Here is a 13565-nt window from a genome sequence, read left to right as displayed (position 1 = left end):
CCTGCAGCGCCCGCAAGGTCCCCCTGCTCAAGAAAGCACATATACATGCCCGTCTGAAGTTTGCCAATGAACATCTGAATGATTCAGAGGACAACTGGGTGAAAGTGTTGTGGTCAGATGAGACCAAAATGGAGCTCTTTGGCATCAACTCAACTCGCCGTGTTTGGAGGAGGAGGAATGCTGCCTATGACCCCAAGAACACCATCCCCACCATCAAACATGGAGGTGGAAACATTATGCTTTGGGGGTGTTTTTCTGCTAAGGGGACAGGACAACTTCACCGCATCAAAGGGACGATGGACGGGGCCACGTACCTCCAAATCTTGGGTGAGAACCTCCTTCCCTGAAAATAGGTCGTGGATGGGTATTCCAGCATGACAATGACCCAGAACACACGGCCAAGGCAACAAAGGAGTGGCTCAAGAAGAAGCACATTAAGGTCCTGGAGTGGCCTAGCCAGTCTCCAGACCTTAATCCCATAGAAAATCTGTGGAAGGAGCTGAAGGTTCGAGTTGCCAAACGTCAGCCTCGAAACCTTAATGACTTGGAGAAGATCTGCAAAGAGGAGTGGGACAAAATCCCTCCTGAGATGTGTGCAAACCTGGTGGCCAACTACAAGAAAGGTCTGACCTCTGTGATTGCCAACAAGGGTTTTGCCACCAAGTACTAAGTCATGTTTTGCAGAGGGGTCAAATACTTATTTCCCTCATTAAAATGCAAATCAATTTATAACATTTTTGACATGCGTTTTCCTGGATTTTTGTTGTTGTTGCTCTGTCTCTCACTGTTCAAATAAACCTACCATTAAAATTATAGACTGATCATTTCTTTGTCAGTGGGCAAACGTACAAAATCAGCAGGGGATCAAATCCTTTTCACTGTAAATAGAGTTGGAGTCTAAGTGTGTATGCACAAAGCCACCTCTTTAACCACTCTTCAAAATATTTGGCAGCCTTTGAGATGGAGAGCCAGGAGAATGAGTGACAGAAGAAGAGTCTAATAAAAGCATGGCTTCTCTCCCACTCCTGCTCACAGCAGCAGTGCAGTGGAGTAGCTTCAACAGCCATAGGCCCAGGGATTTCACATCACATTCCATGATGCAATGCAGAATACGGCTTCACACAGAACAATCACCAAACCCATTAGATAACACTTCGCACATCACAGCCAAACATCATGTATCACATGAAGAGGCATGTGTGTTCTCCGGACGTGATACTTTGTCATGGACCTTCAGTTTCGATCCTCTCTCTACCTCTCTACCTCTCTACCTCTGAATGTTCAGCTTTGAAAAGCCAACTGACATTTACTCCTGAGGTGCTGACCTGTTTTACCCTGTATAACCACATTATTATTTGACCCTGCTGGTCATCTATGAAGAACGTTTGAACTACAGTACTTGAAGAACAATCTGGCCTTAAAGGAGTACATCGTAAAAGTATTCACATAGCCATTTTCCGACCAACCACATGCATCACAAATAACCAAAAAACAGCTAAATGCAGCACTAACCTTTGGCAATCTTCATCAGATGACACACCTAGGACATCATGTTACACAATACATGCATTCTTTTGTTCGATAAAGTTCATATTAATATATAATAACAGCATTTTACATCGGCGCGTGACGTTGACTAACTATTTTTCCTCAAATGCATCAGGTGAAACAGCGCTTCAATTTACTAAATTATTTGAAAACATTTTTAAAATGTAATATTGTCATTCTAAGATTTATAGATGAATATCTCTTGAAATCACCTGTAATGCCAGATTTAAAAATAACTTTACTGGGTAATCATACTTTGCGATGAAAGGGGGTGCGATACTCTGAAAAATAGGCTAACGTTACAGGTCAGCGTCATCTTGGAACAATCGCATATCAAATCTAGTCTTGTATATTTTTGAAAATATTTCCTTACCTTTGATTATCTTCATCAGAATGCACTTCCAGGAATCCCAGGTCCACAAGAAATGTATTTTTGTTCGAAAAAGTTATTCCTTTATGTCCCAATAGCTTGTTCTGGTTAGGGCGTCCTGAAGGCTGCAACAAAAGTACCGTTGTGCGCGCGAAACCTCTCTTACCAAAAGTGATTTTTTTTACATTTAGGTTCGTTCAAACATGTCAAACGTTGTATAACATAAATCTTTCGGGCCTTTTACAACCACAGATCCTATAACATTCAAGGGGGACAATTTCATTGTCTTTCAAAACGTTTCGAAAGGTGGGGGTAGCCAGGGGCGCTGGCGTCATAATGCGTTCCATAGCCTCTCTTTCAGGCATTTTTCACAGTAGGAGACCCAAACCACTTTGTAAAGACTGGGGACATCTAGTGGAAGCAATAGGAAGTGCTCAATGAACCATAGCTCACAGTGTGAGTTATAGGCACAGCGCTGAAGTTGAGTCCGCAATTCAGAATTCCACATCCTGTTACGATCGGTCTCGGGGTTTTGACTGCCATATGAGTTCTGTTATACTCACAGACACCATTCAAACAGTTTTAGAAACTTTAGGGTGTTTTCTATCCACATATATTAATTACATGCATATCCTAGCCTCTGAGTTTGAGTAGGAGGCCGTTGAAAATGGTGTAGCGCCCCCTATCCTAGGCGACCGTCAAGAGGTTAAGGCCAGATTGTTCTTCAAGTACTGTAGTTCAAACGTTCTTCATAGATGACCAGCAGGGTCAAATAATAATGTGGTTATACAGGGTAAAACAGGTCAGCACCTCAGGAGTAAATGTCAGTTGGCTTTTCATAGCTGAACATTCAGAGGTAGAGAGGTAGAGAGGTAGAGAGAGAGAGGATCGAAACTGAAGGTCCATGACAAAGTATCACGTCCGGAGAACACACATGCCTCTTCATGTGATACATGATGTTTGGCTGTGATGTGCGAAGTGTCATCTAATGTGTTTGGTGATTGTTCTGTGTGAAGCCATATTCTGCATTGCATCATGGAATGTGATGTGAAATCCCTGGGCCTATGGCTGTTGAAGCTACTCCACTGCACTGCTGCTGTGAGCAGGAGTGGGAGAGAAGCCATGCTTTTATTAGACTCTTCTTCTGTGACTCATTCTCCTGCCTCTCCATCTCAAAGGCTGCCAAATATTTTGAAGAGTGGTTAAAGAGGTGGCTGTGCACACACACTTCGACTCCAACTCTATTTACAGTGAGGGAAAAAGTATTTGATCCCCTGCTGATTTTGTACGTTTGCCCACTGACAAAGAAATGATCGGTCTATAATTTTAATAGTAGGTTTATTTGAACAGTGAGAGACAGAAAAACAACAAAAATATCCAGAAAAACGCATGTCAAAAATGTTATAAATTGATTTGCATTTTAAATAGGGAAAATTACTCAGATCAAACAAATCAAACCGTTGTAATATAATGAAGTGTAATATTACCTGTGGAGCGAAGCGAAGTGCGACTGCTCGCTCCAACTAGCAACATGACAGTCAGTCACCTCTAAGCAGGACTCAGTAGAAACGCTATGTGTTGGATTTGTCCATGTCTCGCTAAATTAACCTAGCTACCATAACAGCTGTGGAGAATTTATTCTGCAGTTTTAAGGGATCTCTCTGAAGGTTTTAGATGATACAGTGGAACTTCGTCCTCTGGATGAAGAACTATACATCTCGGCTTGGCTTCATTGCATTATTGCTTGGGAAACGTTGACATGCCCTTTTTGTTGACGGATGGATGAAAATAATGTAATTATAGTATCGTTATACATAGGCTAGCAAGAAAATCCGCATGAGATACCCATAGAACTGAGCCCTGCTCCATTTCAGCACCAGGTGCTGCCCAGGCTCGAAACATTTCAGCACCATGGCACGTTCCCCTGACGCCTAGAAACGTGTCAGCTCTATGCAGCGGACAGCTCCATAATGCTGAAATAGTTAAAGCCCCCTAGAACGTCATTGATTGTAAATTATTCTAAGTGCAAGTGGTTATAATTTATTGCATGTCCTAGTTTTGCAGCTTTGCAACCTCAGAATTATAGCTAATGGATTGCAGCGAGTTACGTTTTTGTGCATGGTGATGAATGAGGATGCTTGATAAACCATAAATTAAACGCAAAAACGTGCACTTACAAATATTTTCGTTTGGCAGAACTTTGACAAGCTATGATCTGTTTTCTAATGACATTGACAATTCATATAGACATTAGACTTAGGCCTAATTGTGACGTCATGTGTGTATGACATCTTTGAGGAATGCCCTTGCTTCAGCCAATCGGAATCGAGTATTCAACAATGCTTTGGCATAATTCAAGGACGTTCATATTCACTTCAGTTGTCTGCCGATGGTTCACTGACGTTTTTTCAAAGGAGATATTAGTATTACCTATAAATAGCCTACAACAATAAGCTACACATCATGTCAGACAACAGCAAGGTATGGTTCATTTAGCCTATTTTGAGTTTAGAGGAGAAATTACTAACAGTATAGTAGGTCACTACCACAGCAATAGGTCTCACTGGTTTGATCCATGGACTGAAATCTGACCACTATTGCCATTTTGTTTAAAATAGGAGCGAATAAGTTGTTTTATGAAGTCACAACCTAAGACTGCTATTGACCTCTCATTTATCCACCAGAGCGTGAAATGGGAGGATTCCCCGGATGATCAAAATAAAGTTGTGGAGAATATGAAGGATGAAACAGAGACACATGAGAACAACAAGAACAGGACTGGAGGCAAGGTAAGAAATATGCTGTCCTTTACACATCCTCTGCCTACTTAGGCACAGATCTAGGATTAGTTTACTATCACTAAATCCTAACCTTAAAGCATTAGGAGGAGACGCTACACTGACCTTAGATCTGCTATGAGACCTATAATCTGTTGTCATGTAGGCTAAACGTAAGTCCAGTGGCAGTGCCAAGAAGACTTCCGTGGAGGAGGACAGCAGCATTGGTGCAGGTCCGAGATTACTTCATGTTGGGTGCAGGTTGTGTTCAAATTCATCAGCACTGATCTGAGAAGATAGTATCTATATAGGTGAAAGCAATATAGTGGAGGCCCGCAGAGAGATGTGCTTTTACCTGTCCAGTGCAATCAAATCACTAAAGGTGAAGGAAATTAGATATAAAGTTCAGATTCAACTTTAGATTTCTCTTTGCGGATTCCCAGAGTCTTCTCAGACACCCGGGTGTGGTTTCCGGGAAAGGGGATCTATCATTGAGCAGCTGGAGAAGGAGGCTCAGAGGACTCTAATGCCTTCTCTCAAGATTGGGACAAGCTGTGCCCCAATCCTCCTCTCCTTCCTAAGGAGTCTAACTGATGAGCAAGTCCCATGTCTTTCTCCAACCTCACATACAACAACTCTGAATTTATAGTCATAGTGCACCTTCTAACCACAAATGCGATTTCAAACACTACACCTAACCCTAACATCACCGTAACCACACCCCTAACTCTTCCTGTAAATCAAGAACAAAATGGCTCATGTACTTGCTAATAGCTTAATTAAATACACTTTTATTTTCCCTAACATGGCTATCTAGTGACTCCACTAACTCAACACCAGTGTGCAGCTAAAATATGTTTCCTTTCTTTTCTTTTCTCTAGCCAATGGAGAGTGATTCAGCATGGCATGAAAAATAACGTAAGTCTCTCCACATAAGGTTCTGGTCAAAAGTAGTGCGCTATATAGGGAATGGTGTCATGGAATTGCTTGATTGACAAAAACATTACTCTGTTTGTTGGCCATAGCTCACATTCGAGCAGCTCTCCATGCTGTGTCTGAAGATTGTTAAGGTCGTGACCCAGACAGCCCTCCGCATTCTCCTACCAGCGCTAGCTCGTATCATGGGTGTGGACCTGAGGAGTGGGGCAGCCTCCCCAGAATCCCAGTGCTCTCTGACAGGGTCTGAGGATTCCTTAGGCAGTCTGGATGAGCGAGAGAAAAGGCTGCTGATCAGTGAGATGAACTACTGGACTAAGGAGAGGAGGAGGAATGGCAGTGCAGGGTGCCGCCAAAAATCCACTCGCAGAACCTCATCACCATGCTGGTCGCCTAAGAGGTATGTTCACAGCAATATTTCAACTTAATAATTGCAAAACCTGACCCATACTTATCATAAATTATTAACTTGGAATTCATACCTTGTAGTTTGAAGTTCTGGTCAGAAATGTTGCCACTGAGGGGGTGGGTCCAGTTGAAGGTAATTTTTAACTGGGTTAGCCATGAAGTAAAATAAATGCTAAATGACTTAAATGTAAATGTACAACTGACTAGGTATCCCCCTTTCCCTTTACAGCTGACTAGGTATCCCCCTTTCCTTATACAACTGACTAGGTATCCCCCTTTCCCTGTACAACTGACTAGGTATCCCCCTTTCCCTGTACAACTGACTAGATATCCCCCTTTACAACTGACTAGGTATCCCCCTTTACAACTGACTAGGTATCCCCCTTTCCCTTTACAACTGACTAGGTATCCCCCTTTCCTCCAATTTGTAAGTCGCTCTGGATAAGAGCGTCTGCTAAATGACTTAAATCTAAGGTAAATGTAAAGTAATCTATGAATACATAGATCAGGTAGGTACATGCCTTTCAGAATTAATCATATTCTGATGTCATACAAACAACAAAATCTGGCAAAACTCGTGTCAGTTGGCTTTAGGCTTCTAGAACTACGGTGGTATGAGAAGTAAACCATCATTGCTCTCATTTGATTTTCAAGCTCACTAATGACCCAGATTAGATACCAGCTGGCTGGTCACATTTGCATGGCATAAGTGGTGATTGTGTGTTTATCTTCAAGTTCCCAGACCTCATTGCAGAGTTTGCCAGCAACTAGAGAGGCTCCCCTCATGGAGGAGCCTCTGAAAGCTCTCTTTGGGGTAACGGAAGAGAGCCTCCTGATATCCCTGGTTGAGGGTCACTCCAACCCCACCTCCTCCAGCTCTTCCGAGTTGAGCTATGCTATCGCGGGGGAGGTAGTACACCAGCTTAACTCTGGCCTCTCAGTGGCCATTCAGGCCAGCTCGGGGAGTTGCCCCCCTATGGACAGTCAGGACATAGCAGCAGGCAAGGAGGTCATTCGGGTAGCCTCGGTGCAGATCCTGGCCGAGCTACAGAGCCAAACGTCTGAGCCAGAGTGGGTAGGGTTTATCGAGCCCCTCATGGACCCTGTGACCGATGATGTGCTGAATGCCATTGTCGGCACAATGGACAAAATGGCACAGGACTACAACATCCTATTGGATCTGGCCAAGAAGATGACAATCTTGGGGTCTAAATTTCTGACCAATCTTCAATGTGACCTTGATGTTGAGTGTCCATCTGGGAAAGAAGGGACCACTCACTTTCTCAAAGAGACTGGATCCTCTAGCAGTGTGGTGTCCAGAAAGCTTCAGACCCTCTCTAGCCCCGACTTTCAGTCTAAAGCCCTCAAGGCGGTGAGCACCATCCTTACAAGGAAAGTCAGGAGCTCTTCTGGCGTGGCTCCTTCCTCTAGGCCTTCTAGTGCTGCTCCTAGCCTTACTGAAGCTCCCCTGAATACCAGCTGCACAGCCCTGACATCTGTAAGCTCCACTGCCACAGTGATTGTTAAGGCATTTGTGGGAGGCATGGAGACGATAGCATCATTTGAAGGCAAATGTGAAGCAGTTGATTGGCCAGTTCCTGTAAATGACCACAAAACAGGGTTTTCACAGAAGATAACCTTCTCTCCAGCCCGCACACTCTATGGCCTTATACGAGCAAAGCTGAGGGACCTTTTAACTCTATCCGCTCGAAGGGAAGGTGTGGCTAAGGATGCTTCTCTTCAGGAGTCTTCAGACACCCTGGAAAAGGCAACTGTTTCAACTGTTGAGGTCCAGTTACCCAGCACCAAACTTAGTAGAGTTCCCAGTGAGAGCCAACCAATACCAGCTCTCTGTCTCTCCAATCTGGATAACAGCACTCAAGAAGTTCTTAGCAGTGTTTTTTCCATCTACAAGTCAGAGTTATCAAAAGTGGAGAGTAAATGCTTGGCCGTTGTCAGTTCATCTGATGAGTCCCTAGATGCTTGTTGGCTTGTTGATGGTGTCCTATCAAAGCTTGATGACTATACTATTTCCCAGTCACCCTCACCCAATGAAGACTTGAGTGTGAGTACTCAATGTTCTCAACTGAGCTCAGAAGAGAGTATCAGAATCACACAGTCCTCTACTAGTCTGATTCAGAGCATTAAGAAGCTCTCTAGCAATGACTTTCAGACTCAGGCAGAAGAGGCAGTGAGTAAAGTGCTGATGAGATCCAGTCATTCCTTTATCACACAGATCAGCCATACTGGTCTTCAGAAAAGTCTGCAGGCTGGCTTATCATCTAGCTCGCCATCAGAGATTGCCTCCATGTCCTCTCAGAATACAGCTCCTGGATTAGTGGAAACCTTTGTCAAAGGAATGGCGACTATTTTCCAGAAAAATGAGTCCACTGACACTGTGCTCCTGGAAAGAAGTGGGAGAGTTTTGCAGTGCTCCCACGGGGGCTCCCAACTGGATGATACTGAATTGAGTGTTCAAATATCAGAAGAGAAGCTTTGGTCAACAGCTAAGACCATCTGCGTCAATATGAAGAACATACTTAAGGATTTCTTCACAGGGCTGAAGCCATCCGGATCCGAAAGGACAGAAAATGCTTCTTCCAAAGAGACCCTTGGGGAAATCCTGGTTGCTATCCAGAGTGAAATCTCAAACTTAGGGCGAATTAAGGATTCCAGGGAGCTCCTTCAGATCAACGATATGGTAGGAACTATGCTGAAGGAGGTTGAGAAAAGTGAGCATGACAGTGAACAAGTCTGCCAAGACATCCCTAGAACCTGTTCATCTTTGTCCACTTCTTTAAAGGGTCGTAGTTCCTTGTCTAGCTCTTCAAAGGGTCCTAGGTCAGAGTGTGAGTTAGAGATCAACCTCCCTGGCACTCCCATCCCTGACGGAGTGCCTTTTGATCTGACCTGCCCCATCATCAGGAGCTCCTGCATCGACACCAGGGACTCTAAAATGCCAGAGATTTCTACAAGTGACCTAAGGACAAAGATGATGGCACACACAGATGAACCCCTGCATCGTAACAGTCCAATGACTGACAGCAGCCGACCACCGAGTGCTAAAGCCTCTTTTCGATCCTCCACTACTCCATCTTTCACCAGCAAGGGAACCTCTTTGGTACCAAAGGGAGATGGGATTGACATTGAAGAGAAGGAGGTGAGCATCCCCAGCAGCTCTGGCCATCTGAGGGAGCTCTTAATCAGCCCAGACATCAGCAGTGCCACTGCATTCCCACTGCAGTACTTGATGGACTCCAGCAAAGATGATGTCATCTGTTTGGTCACCGTACTGGTGATAAGGTTGCTATCGAAGATCAGACCCTCAGCCCTAGATGGACCCTTCCAACAGGCACCAGACATGACAGAAACATCTCAGCAACTCATCAGACAAGTCCTGTCTGAGTTCTGTGCTGCATCCAGATTCTCCAGGACACAGGAATATTCCCAGAACCTGCACATCCACAGGGTGTTCAGAGGTGTACATAAAAACTTGATGGAGGAGTTTGGCTCTTATAACACCCTGCAAGCAGCTATTTCCTCCCAGGACCCTGCATTTGACAGAGTCCTGGTAAAGTCCTTGACCCAGCAGCTGGTACAGGGACGCAAGGAGGCGTCAAGACCAGCTTCTGCTGCAACAAACCCAGCAGACCAGGCTGAGACAGAGAGGGGGGCTGAGCAGAAAGCAAGAAGGAGCTTCCTTTGCTTTTCAATGACCAAACTCAGGATCAACTTCAAGGTATAGCAGGGAGTTAGCATTTGTTTTTTGTTCCAGTTAGGTGCTGATGTTATTGATGTGGCTGTGATAAGACAAATATATGAGATAAATATGATAATATAGATTCAGAAGTGTTCCATTTATTTATTTATTCATTCTCTGAACCATTCTCTTTACCTTTCTCCTGTTAGCGTTCCAAGAGAGGAAACAAAAAGGACTGCCATTCAGTCCAGGAACAGAATGAGATTCCTTTTACTGATGGACATTGCATAGGTAAGGATGTTTTAGAGCTCTGCTATAGCTTGTAGTTTTGTTTAGGTGTGTGTTAGAAACATAGAGTATGCCTACCAAACTCATTGCACTGTTATTTATCAAAGTTATTATACTGTATTTCTCTCTCTCTCTCTCCCCATCCATTTCTCTTGTGTTTCTAGCTCCACACATTGAGGCTCATGGTGCTGAATCTCCAGTTGGAGAGGTTTCTCCCTCCATATCTCAGCCTATCAAAAAACAATCCTTGATTGTCAGGGTCTTTTCAGCAATGATGAAGCCATTCAGGCGCTTCACCAAGAAGAACCTGTAACCTGTTACGCTAGATGAAGAACTACTTTTGTAACAGCAAGACTTTTGACAAGAGGAATTTCTGCATGTCTACCCTTTCAAAGTCTATTTGATCAAATAAATGCAAATTATTTTACAAGAGTTTCAAGTGTTTTGGATGATTGGTAGCACCGAAGCAGCTTTTCTCAGAGAAATGCACTAGTTCCCCCTTGGTTACACATTTATTGTGCAGTTTTTGAGTTGGCAGGACTTGGGGCGGCAGATAGCCTTGTGGTTAGAGCGTTGGGTCAGCAACCGAGAGGTTGCTAGATCAAATCCCTGAGCTAACAAGGTAAAAATCTGTTGTTCTGCCCCTGAACAAGGCAGTTAACCCACTGTTCCTAGGCTGCCACTGTAAATAAGAATTTGTTCTTAACAACTTGTCTTGTAAAAAAAGAAAAATAACCAGAGCTTGTCTCTAATACAATAGTTTCTGCATAGACCGTCAGATAACCAGATGTTCTCTATTAATTTAGTTAGATGACAGTTCCTGATTCTGAGATACTGTAAATCAACAGACCTTGAGAGGAGATAAAACCACATCTGTTGATCCATTTCACTGGTTTCTGGTTTCTTGTGAATGTATAGTAATGTTTTTACAATTGTATAACTGCATTCATTTTACTGGACCCCATGAAGAGTAGCTGCTGCAGCTAAAGGGGATCCATTATAAATACAAATACAAACCCAATGCACCATGATAATACATGCATCAACTTGTTTTGACATATCACATGGGATATGACAGTTCCTGATTCTGAGATACTGTAAATCAACAGACCTTGAGAGGAGATAAAACAACATCTGTTGATCCATTTCACAGGTTTCTGGTGGTTTCTAAGCATTCTACATGTGTTGGGGAAGGAGGGTGGGATCTCTCCAGAGCATCTAATTACGTCAATCATGTCTTGCCATGCATGTGATGTGAGATAATGTTATGCACCACACAAATATATATTGCCTAAGGCTGCAGTGCTATACTCCATGGAGACAGTGCTCATTGTTCATTTTACATGATGGATATATGCTACTCCATTTCATATAATCAATCATCAATCAATCAGTACAATTTATTTATAAAGTCCTTTTTACATCAGCAGTTGTCACAAAGTGCTTATTTAGACACCCAGCCTAAAACCCCAAATAGCATGCAATGCAGATTTAGACGCACGGTGGCTAGGAAAAACTCCCTAGAAAAGCAGGAACCTAGGAAGAAACCTAGAGAGGAACCAGGCTCTGAGGGGTGGCTAGTCCTCTTCTGGCTGTGCCGGTGGAGATTATAAGCGTACATGACCATTAAGGCCAGATTGTTCTTCAAGTACTGTAGTTCAAACGTTCTTCATAGATGACCAGCAGGGTCAAATAATAATGTGGTTATAGAGGGTGAAACAGGTCAGCACCTCAGGAGTAAATGTCAGTTGGCTTTTCATAGCCGAACATTCAGAGGTCGAGACAGCAGGTGTTGTAGAGAGAGAGAGAGAGAGAGAGAGAGAGAGAGAGAGAGAGAGAGGTGGAGGAGAGAAAGAGAGAGAGGTGGGAGAGAGAGAGAGAGAGAGAGAGGTGGGAGAGAGAGAGAGAGAGGTGGGGGAGAGGGAGAGAGAGCTGAGGGAGAGAGAGAGAGAGAGAGCGAGAGAGAGAGAGAGAGAGAGAGAGAGGATCGAAACTGAAGGTCCATGACAAAGTATCACGTCCGGAGAACACACATGCCTCTTCATGTGATACATGATGTTTGGCTGTGATGTGCGAAGTGTTATCTAATGGGTTTGGTGATTGTTCTGTGTGAAGCCGTATTCTGCATTGCATCATGGAATGTGATGTGAAATCCCTGGGCCTATGGCTGTTGAAGCTACTCCACTGCACTGCTGCTGTGAGCAGGAGTGGGAGAGAAGCCATGCTTTTATTAGACTCTTCTTCTGTCACTCATTCTCCTGGCTCTCCATCTCAAAGGCTGCCAAATATTTTGAAGAGTGGTTAAAGAGGTGGCTTTGTGCATACACACCTAGACTCCAACTCTATTTACAGTGAAAAGGATTTGATCCCCTGCTGATTTTGTACGTTTGCCCACTGACAAAGAAATGATCGGTCTATAATTTTAATGGTAGGTTTATTTGAACAGTGAGAGACAGAGCAACAACAACAAAAATCCAGGAAAACGCATGTCAAAAATGTTATAAATTGATTTGCATTTTAATGAGGGAAATAAGTATTTGACCCCTCTGCAAAACATGACTTAGTACTTGGTGGCAAAACCCTTGTTGGCAATCACAGAGGTCAGACCTTTCTTGTAGTTGGCCACCAGGTTTGCACACATCTCAGGAGGGATTTTGTCCCACTCCTCTTTGCAGATCTTCTCCAAGTCATTAAGGTTTCGAGGCTGACGTTTGGCAACTCGGACCTTCAGCTCCTTCCACAGATTTTCTATGGGATTAAGGTCTGGAGACTGGCTAGGCCACTCCAGGACCTTAATGTGCTTCTTCTTGAGCCACTCCTTTGTTGCCTTGGCCGTGTGTTCTGGGTCATTGTCATGCTGGAATACTCATCCACAAACTATTTTCAGGGAAGGAGGTTCTCACCCAAGATTTGGCGGTACGTGGCCCCGTCCATCGTCCCTTTGATGCGGTGAAGTTGTCCTGTCCCCTTAGCAGAAAAACACCCCCAAAGCATAATGTTTCCACCTCCATGTTTGATGGTGGGGATGGTGTTCTTGGGTTCATAGGCAGCATTCCTCCTCCTCCAAACACGGCGAGTTGAGTTGATGCCAAAGAGCTCCATTTTGGTCTCATCTGACCACAACACTTTCACCCAGTTGTCCTCTGAATCATTCAGATGTTCATTGGCAAACTTCAGACGGGCATGTATATGTGCTTTCTTGAGCAGGGGGACCTTGCGGGCGCTGCAGGATTTCAGTCCTTCACGGCGTAGTGTGTTACCAATTGTTTTCTTGGTGACTATGGTCCCAGCTGCCTTGAGATCATTGACAAGATCCTTCCGTGTAGTTCTGGGCTGATTCCTCACCGTTCTCATGATCATTGCAACTCCACGAGGTGAGATCTTGCATGGAGCCCCAGGCCGAGGGAGATTGACAGTTCTTTTGTGTTTCTTCCATTTGCGAATAATCGCACCAACTGTTGTCACATTCTCACCAAGCTGCTTGACGATGGTCTTGTAGCCCATTCCAGCCTTGTGTAGGTCTACAATCTTGTCCCTG

The 13565-nt window shown here is 44.0% G+C and overlaps 2 protein-coding genes across 2 annotated transcripts; both read left to right on the top strand.

Moving 5' to 3' along the window:
• The first annotated feature begins 4200 nt into the window (after nucleotides 1-4200).
• Nucleotides 4201-7566, top strand: LOC115173124 (uncharacterized). Its single transcript, XM_029731058.1, has 5 exons — nucleotides 4201-4707; nucleotides 5577-5613; nucleotides 5721-6031; nucleotides 6775-7435; nucleotides 7519-7566. Exons 1-5 carry the CDS (start codon nucleotides 4661-4663, stop codon nucleotides 7564-7566), a joined length of 1104 nt encoding a protein of 367 aa, XP_029586918.1. The 5' UTR covers nucleotides 4201-4660.
• An 809-nt stretch (nucleotides 7567-8375) lies between these two features.
• Nucleotides 8376-10345, top strand: LOC115173346 (uncharacterized). The gene is made up of 3 exons (XM_029731340.1): nucleotides 8376-9778; nucleotides 9949-10030; nucleotides 10192-10345. Exons 1-3 carry the CDS (start codon nucleotides 8399-8401, stop codon nucleotides 10338-10340), a joined length of 1611 nt encoding a protein of 536 aa, XP_029587200.1. The 5' UTR covers nucleotides 8376-8398; the 3' UTR covers nucleotides 10341-10345.
• The last annotated feature ends 3220 nt before the right edge of the window (nucleotides 10346-13565 follow it).

This window comes from Salmo trutta, chromosome 34 (genome assembly GCF_901001165.1).
Source record: "Salmo trutta chromosome 34, fSalTru1.1, whole genome shotgun sequence".
NCBI lineage: Eukaryota > Metazoa > Chordata > Actinopteri > Salmoniformes > Salmonidae > Salmo > Salmo trutta.
This window is presented reverse-complemented; position numbering and strand designations above follow the sequence as displayed.

Excerpts from the sequence above, each read along its gene's own strand:
- LOC115173124 (XM_029731058.1), top strand. The coding sequence starts at position 4,661 with ATGAAACAGAGACACATGAGAACAACAAGAACAGGACTGGAGGCAAG. Across the intron at positions 4,708-5,576 it reads AGAACAGGACTGGAGGCAAG|CCAATGGAGAGTGATTCAGC; the intron begins GTAAGAAATATG and ends TCTTTTCTCTAG. Across the intron at positions 7,436-7,518 it reads GCACCATCCTTACAAGGAAA|CTGCACAGCCCTGACATCTG; the intron begins GTCAGGAGCTCT and ends CCTGAATACCAG.
- LOC115173346 (XM_029731340.1), top strand. The coding sequence starts at position 8,399 with ATGGCGACTATTTTCCAGAAAAATGAGTCCACTGACACTGTGCTCCTG. Across the intron at positions 9,779-9,948 it reads AACTCAGGATCAACTTCAAG|CGTTCCAAGAGAGGAAACAA; the intron begins GTATAGCAGGGA and ends TTCTCCTGTTAG. Across the intron at positions 10,031-10,191 it reads TACTGATGGACATTGCATAG|CTCCACACATTGAGGCTCAT; the intron begins GTAAGGATGTTT and ends TTGTGTTTCTAG.